Source organism: Arctopsyche grandis, chromosome 3, assembly GCF_051622035.1.
Source record: "Arctopsyche grandis isolate Sample6627 chromosome 3, ASM5162203v2, whole genome shotgun sequence".
NCBI classification, from domain to species: Eukaryota; Metazoa; Arthropoda; class Insecta; order Trichoptera; family Hydropsychidae; genus Arctopsyche; species Arctopsyche grandis.
In genome coordinates, this window is record NC_135357.1 from 24944881 (window position 1) to 24952205 (window position 7325).

A 7325-nucleotide genomic window follows, 5' to 3' on the forward strand; every position below is an offset into this window, starting at 1 on the left:
CAAATCATGAATCGCTGAGCATACTTTCGCATTTACATCTTATTATTCATATTATATATTTATGTCTACGAATTTCACATATGTACATACATGCCTGTAGAGTCACTTCAAAATTTACTGACTATCTTATGATTCGACTCCAACTTCAACGATTTTAGTAAGATCGGCTTTTCTTTGTAAGTTAGTAATAAAGCGATTTTCAAAATATAAAATTAAAAAAATTGATATGTAACCCAATTTACTGAATTATTGGAAATGAAATATAAATAAAAAGTAGGTACATTCATAGTGTATGGGTATGAATTTCACACACAAACAAATCAATTTAATTTAAAAAATGAGAATAAAGAGAAAGTATGAAACAATTGGTTTTGGCCATAACACATCAAAATACGTGCAAATCGATTTTATTTGTTATGTTATTTAAATTCATGATTTTTTATAAATAATTATTAAATTTCAATTTATTAGTGGATTTACTTCAATAAAAATGGAGACTAGTTGGCACATACCGTAATTCTATTAATTAAAGAAAACAATAAAAAGGAATCAGAGGGTTGATTTCTTACTACTCCAACTCCACAGCCCTGCATAGATATTTTCAAGTGGAGGTCAGTATTGTCTTATTGCAAATAAAATCTCTTCAAATTCAAAGTATATGCCACCACAAACTCTGCAAAATAACTTTCCATGTCTTGACGAGCCCTGCCACAATACTCATCATTATTATATGTACTGTCACTTTTCAAAAACTGTTCGCGACATCTAGAGGCAGAGAAATGTTATAATAATAGAAGTGCCTTTACGAATAAATAAATTGTGTCAATAATACGCGGTACGTCTCCATAACTACGCTACAACGCACGGAATATAATCAGGGTCATCATATATTCACTACATAAATTATAGATTTATTTACAAATTGAGTACATGATGGTGTTGGGCGTTGGTGGTCAATCCGTTTCTTTTCTCAGTTGGCGGATTATTTTTATCCACTTTTTTGTATTTGTATGTCCTTGGGAACTTATAAATTAACGTGTAATGTATCTATAGTTTCAACAAAAAAATGTATATAAAATGAACGATGTTTATATTAATTAAACTTAAATAATTGGTTATTAATATAATAGAGTATTCAGCGCCACCAAGAGAAATGTTTTTACATTTATTTAAAAATAATTTCTCTGGTGCCACCCCTGAAATTTTATGTAGAATGCGGACTTTCGCCACGACACTTTTAAAAACTGTCAAACTACTATGTTCATTGAATAGTATATTACTTAAATGATCAATTTACTTATAAAAATGTATCCCATTTTGTTTATTGTGCGTTTGTGAATGCATTGTGCAATTTTTAACAATGCACTTGCCGATCTTGCGAGTAATATAAACAAACAGAAAAGTTTTTATTGGACATATGTATGTACGTCGAGCACCAAGCATCAAATACTACTGACGCCAAAATTATTTGAAAAGGTCTGTGGACATTCCTTATTTTACAACAATATGACGCCTAAAGCCACTTCTATTCTTATAACTAGACTGCGGATAGAGACCGTGCTTTTCCAGGAATCGGGGCGGTTTGGCTCTATTTACAAAGCTAGAGTACAAAAAAAAAGGTTCGGCGAACCTTAAACAAAGCATTTACAACAATTAAACAATAAACGGCGCGCTGTGGGTCCAGCCACTACTTATAACATTTCTCTGCCTAGAGGTTATTCATGTAACTGCTGTGTATTTGTAAGTGTGTATACTCAATGCTCGGATGCGCCCTTAGAGCCAATAACTACCATAGGATTACACATGTATTGAAACAAATTTATCAATCGAATAATATTTATTTAAAAAAAAATCAATATTTGAACACATAAATATACTTAAATAAAAACAATCGCTCGTCCGATATATTTATGTACCACAAATATTAAAATTCCCATGCAAAATATTAGTTCTGCATTGCGTTAAATAAACTCATCACTTGATTTCCGAAGAATTCACAATTACATTACATAACACATTTTTCAAATATACACAGAAGTAAAATTGAGCACTTTTTAATCTATCATCAACCCATTAATGTCAGATTAACCAAATAAAATAATAAAAAAAAAAAAATGAATAGAAAGAAAAATGAACATTAACTTCCACGTTTTTTTTACTTTGGTCACGAATAGGTTAATCGTATGCACTGAGTGGATATCTAGCGGCCAACAAGCAGTCGATAAATACATATGTCTTTACATCGGCCACAATAGACGCATGCTCACAAATACGACACATAATTTCATATATATAAAATGAATGTTCACACGATGAATTGTTTTTGTAGACATTACAACCTTTTCCATTACTTTTCTTTATCCATTAGTTGCGAATATTGCAAGGCACTTAAAGTTGTTATAATCGTTAGTCGAAGCATGCACTACATTCAGTATGATTATTTCCACCGTCAAAGTCCATTGACCACTTGTTCCGTGACGTTTATCAATCCAAAATTTAAACACAAGACAATAACTAATTTCACATCACTTCATCTATATCGTCAAATATATATATATACGTATATAAATTTGTACAGTTCATAAATATACATGATATTAGATCATAATTTTCATTCTCATAGTTTTGTATTTTAATAAAATTACTTAACAAAAAATACAATAACATAAATAAAAATCAAAATGATACGAGTCCCACACTCACAACACTGCACTATTGTCACCCGTTCGAGTGCTGCGAAGGTGTTAAACCACCGGGATGTTCGGGACTGTGTTTTTGTTTCTTCCTTTTCTTTTCCTTTTTCCGCTTTTTCCTCTCTTTCTCCTCGTCGTGCCTTTTTTGCTTCTTATGCTTCTTCTCGTGAGTATCTTGGCTAATTGCGTCTGGAATAACAATTACATATACATTAAAATAGTGAAAATATCCACAATCACAACACACAAAACAAATTACAATCATTAGAACCTGTGATTTGAGTTTCTTGGCTCAATGGTCCACCTTCCTTATGCTTGTGCTTCTTGTGTTTGTTCTTATGCTTCTTGACCGGCGTCGTGTTTATGTATCTGTATTGTTCTGGCAAGGGTCCCGGATGCAGTCTGAATCCGGCCAGCTGTGCACTCGTCAACGGCAACAACTCTTTTCCGCCTATTGGTGGCTTATCGATTACCGAACGTAAAGTACTATTATCCTGCTGGCCGGGTCCATCGATGATGCCCGGTAAATTGGGCAAAAATGATGACAGCTGTTCTTTGAGTTTCTTACCACTAAATTTACTATAAGAATGTTCCAGTCCATAATATGCCATCAAATTGGTAGCGCCGGTTAATTCGCATTCTCCTAAAAGTTGCAATTTTTTATCACAATTCAATTCATAAATTACTATCAAATAAAGATTGTCAAATGATGTGATATGTTCTGATGAATGTGTGTTTGCACTCGTTATCGAATTTCTATATTTCAGATTTCATTGCTGTTATTTCGAGAGTAAAATAATTCTATCAAATATCATATTACCTAAAATGAATTAAAAAAAACATCTATGCAGTATAATTTTCTGTCACTCAAGACTGTTTCTGATAACGAAATCTAATATATAAACATGATCATGAACCATTTTGTAATGAAATTTTATATAAACGTTTAAAAATTAAAATTTAATACAAAAAATTAATAATGATTTTCAAGATAAAGATATATCCATCGATACAAACGCTCAATATGAAAAATCGGTCAATAAGAAATAATATTTTAATCTCAATCAAAGATAATTTCACAAACAAAAACCGCTTAAGAGAGCTGTACACCCCAAACCTTAATTTTGTTGCCGTTCCTTTCTTCGATATATATTGAGTGAATGCGACAATATATAGAGTGAATGCGACAATATATATATTGAGTGAATGCGACAGTTGCGCTTCGACCAGATAATACGTATTTTAAATCCACAAAATCAAGGTTTCGTATTTTTCAATTTTCTCCTCCGAAACTGGACCAATTTTAAAAAAAATTTCATCATCGGTATGAGAAAGATATTTTCTATGCAACTGTGCGTGTATTTTTTTTAAAAGCGACCGTTAAATAAGCACGCTGGACTCTTTTCGTGGGTGTAAAAAAGAGGTGATTTTATAGATGTTTGGCGGCTCCTAGCTCCTATAAAAAATAACTAATCAAAAAAATAAAAGCACAGATGCATGCCAATGGTGGATATCCATAGCATATTAAAAAATAATTTCTCTAGTGCCATAATTGAGGAAGGGAGAAGTGTAATACGTTTGTATGGAAAAGGCGCTGGTGTCCAGCCCTCATAACAGGTAGAGATTTCATATTTCAAAAGAACAAAAATATACATTCATCTTCGCATAGTCACAGTTTTTGACTCTTTTGACTTATATTAATCAATCCTTGAAGTGAGTGACACATCTAGAGTGATGATTATGAATTTCGTAAATCTAACTTCTTTAAATCAGTCCAATAGTAATACACAAGGTTGTAATCAAAGCGTGTATGTACACAGATGTAGGACACTATTTGAAAGCAGGTATTTATAAATCAAGTTATTATTTGTGTAATTTTATTAATATGAAGATCTTTCATCATAAAAGCACATTTTGATTCCAATGGTTTTGCGTTTAACGATTTCCTCCGTAGAATGTTCAAATCAATCCGAAGTTCCTACAGAAAATACTATAGTTTCTTATACACTTGCAACTTGCACCGTCTGTTATATTAATTTTCCATTTTATTTATTCCGTAAGCTTATTTACGTATAATAAATTAAAGGCTATAAACGTACGTAGATTCATCCTGTAATTAAGACATGTAACGAATTGATTGTGTCTATAAGAAAGTTTAACATTTGTACGCCGACCGATAAGAATCAAGATTTACATTTTCCATACTGCAAAGCTAAATGAAATTCGCATATGAAATATCCACTGAAATGTGCATATTAAAGTGGTGAGAATGAACTAGCTTCATATAGAGCCTTTTAGTTGATATGCGCAAACAAATATTCCTTTGAAGATTTAGAAATATTTTAGATATCGATTAATTTAATCTGTGAGCAATATATTTTTAAAATAATTAAGCCTGTAGTACATTCAATTTTACTTGTAAAATGTAGGTATGGGATACTATATTACAATCTGTATCAGAATATACCTAGTTCATAGAACACATTTTGACTAATGGTAAAAAAATAGTACATTTCTTCGAATACAAATTTAAACACGATTTGGAAATGTGAAGATAGAACACATTATAATAGAAAAATGATACTATATATATTTTTAAATGATTTTAGTGTGATTGATGATATGATGTTTGAATATTTACCAGGAGGTTCTTTCATAAGGTAGAAAGGGCCCGAGTGGAGTATGGAAGGGTTTTTCCCGAGCGAGATGGTGGTCTTGAGCGTCCCCGAGGAGTCTTGGCGGGAGACGAGCGGCGAGCGCGCGCCCCTCGGCGAAGACTTGGGCGAGTGCGCCGGCGCGCGGGACTCGCGATACCCCGCGTCCACCATCCTTCACCTCACCCCCTCACCTCACCTCACCTCACCTCACCTCACCTCACCTCACCTCACCCCACCCCTCCCCGCGCTGCACCTCGCCGCCTCGCCCCTCGCCCACCTCGACCAGCTGGCTGGCTCCTCTGGCGAACGCTCGTTGCTCAACAAGACCTCACCCACCAACTCGCAACTCGCCACTCGCCACTCGACCACCACAGGCGCACACACGGACACCCACTGTCACTCACACCTGCAACTCTCGACAGTCGACACTTCGACAGGCCGAGGCTACGCACGCAGCACGTGTATTCGCGGCCATTACTCGAAACACTAACTTTCCCTTCACTAAATTAGGAGAAACACAAAGAAGCATTTTTCCGTTTGAATTTTTCACTTTCAAAATTATTTTCTTAGTACTTAGTAAAATGGTTGTTATTCATAATTAACTGTTAGCAATAAACGATATTTTGGTTCTGTGGCGGCTCGCTTATACGACATGGTCGAGTTTGGTTGCCTTCCTGCGAGTGGGGACCAACCCGGCTGGGTTCGGAGAGCCGCTACTCACTCTGTCTTCAGCTGTCATATAATAAACACGTGCATTAACATGCCAGTCGTCTCATTCGTTCATCCTCCATAGTTCAATCGGCTGACGATTATTACATTGCCAACATCACATGGCGTTTTTTAATATACAGATGTGTATTTGAACTAGGATGAATTACACCAAATTTGTTAAATTTGACAATCTTATTGGTAATGTACATATGTCAAAATTCACGAGAAAACTGGTTGACCGATTTTAGGGTGTGACTAATTTTCCCGTGACCAGCTTTAGTGTGACGGGTGATTACGTGTGACCGATCTAGAGCGACCGGTTGTCCTGTGACCAGTTCACATTTGACTAGTAATCACCGAACCACAACTTCGAAAGAAACATTGTAAGGTTTGGGTGGGAGAATCCGTGACGTTATCGAAAAAATATATTTTTTTGTGATATTAATTCATGATATATGTGACTTTGATTCCGGTTTCGATTCCTTTTTCATTTCCTATTCCGGATTCTTTATTCAGTTCCGTATCCTGATTCTTGTTTCGTTTTCGGGTGCAGATTCCTTTACAGTTGCGGTTCCGGATTCCTTTTTCAGTTTTGAATCCGGATTCTTGTTTCATTTCCGGATCCAGATTACTTTTTCATGTCCAGATCCAAATTCTTGTTTCAGTTCCGGATCCCGATTATTTTTTCAGTTTCAGTTCCGGATTCCTTTTTCAAAAAGGCGTAAGGAACGTGAGAAAGGGCCCTTTTAACCCTTTTAATCCCAAACTATTTTACAAGGTACTTAACGAAAAATACCAAGACATTTTTTCAAAAAAGGGGATAGTCTCTATATATTTATTATTTATCACAGCTAATATTCAACCCTCAGTAGTAACTTTTTATGATGTCATCTCCATGACGTATAGTATTGTGGCGGCTCGCTTATACGACATGGTCGAGTTTGGTTGCCTTCCTGCGAGTGGGAACCAACTCGGCTGGGTTCGGAGAGCTACTACTCACTCTGTCTTCAGCTGTCATATAATAAACACGTGCATTAACATGCCAGTCGTCTCATTCGTCCATCCTCCATAGTATAATAAGTAATATATTTATATAAGCTGTAAAGCAAATAAATGAATACAAAAATTTACTTGTCAAAATACAAATTTTTGAGTTTGAATGTTGAATAACTTTTATTAAAAACCTCCTTTACGTTTCACTTTAATTTTTAAATACCATGAGCTGACCTCGATTGAAAATAATTTTTCTGAGTATATCTGTAGT

General features: G+C 34.8%; 1 protein-coding gene across 2 annotated transcripts; it reads right to left on the reverse strand.

Annotated features, from left to right (window-relative positions):
- Window positions 1–1821: 1821 nt before the first annotated feature.
- On the reverse strand, window positions 1822–5853 carry MED19 (mediator complex subunit 19). Of its 2 annotated transcripts, XM_077427385.1 has the most exons (4): window positions 5678–5745; window positions 5335–5528; window positions 2965–3336; window positions 1822–2882 (listed from the first exon to the last, which is right to left on the reverse strand). In XM_077427385.1, exons 2-4 carry the CDS (start codon window positions 5519–5521, stop codon window positions 2719–2721), a joined length of 723 nt encoding a protein of 240 aa, XP_077283511.1. In that variant the 5' UTR covers window positions 5522–5528; window positions 5678–5745; the 3' UTR covers window positions 1822–2718. The 2 variants fall into 2 exon arrangements, with proteins under 2 accessions (XP_077283511.1, XP_077283510.1); XM_077427384.1 differs by having other exon boundaries at window positions 5335–5853.
- Between the last annotated feature and the right edge of the window lie 1472 nt (window positions 5854–7325).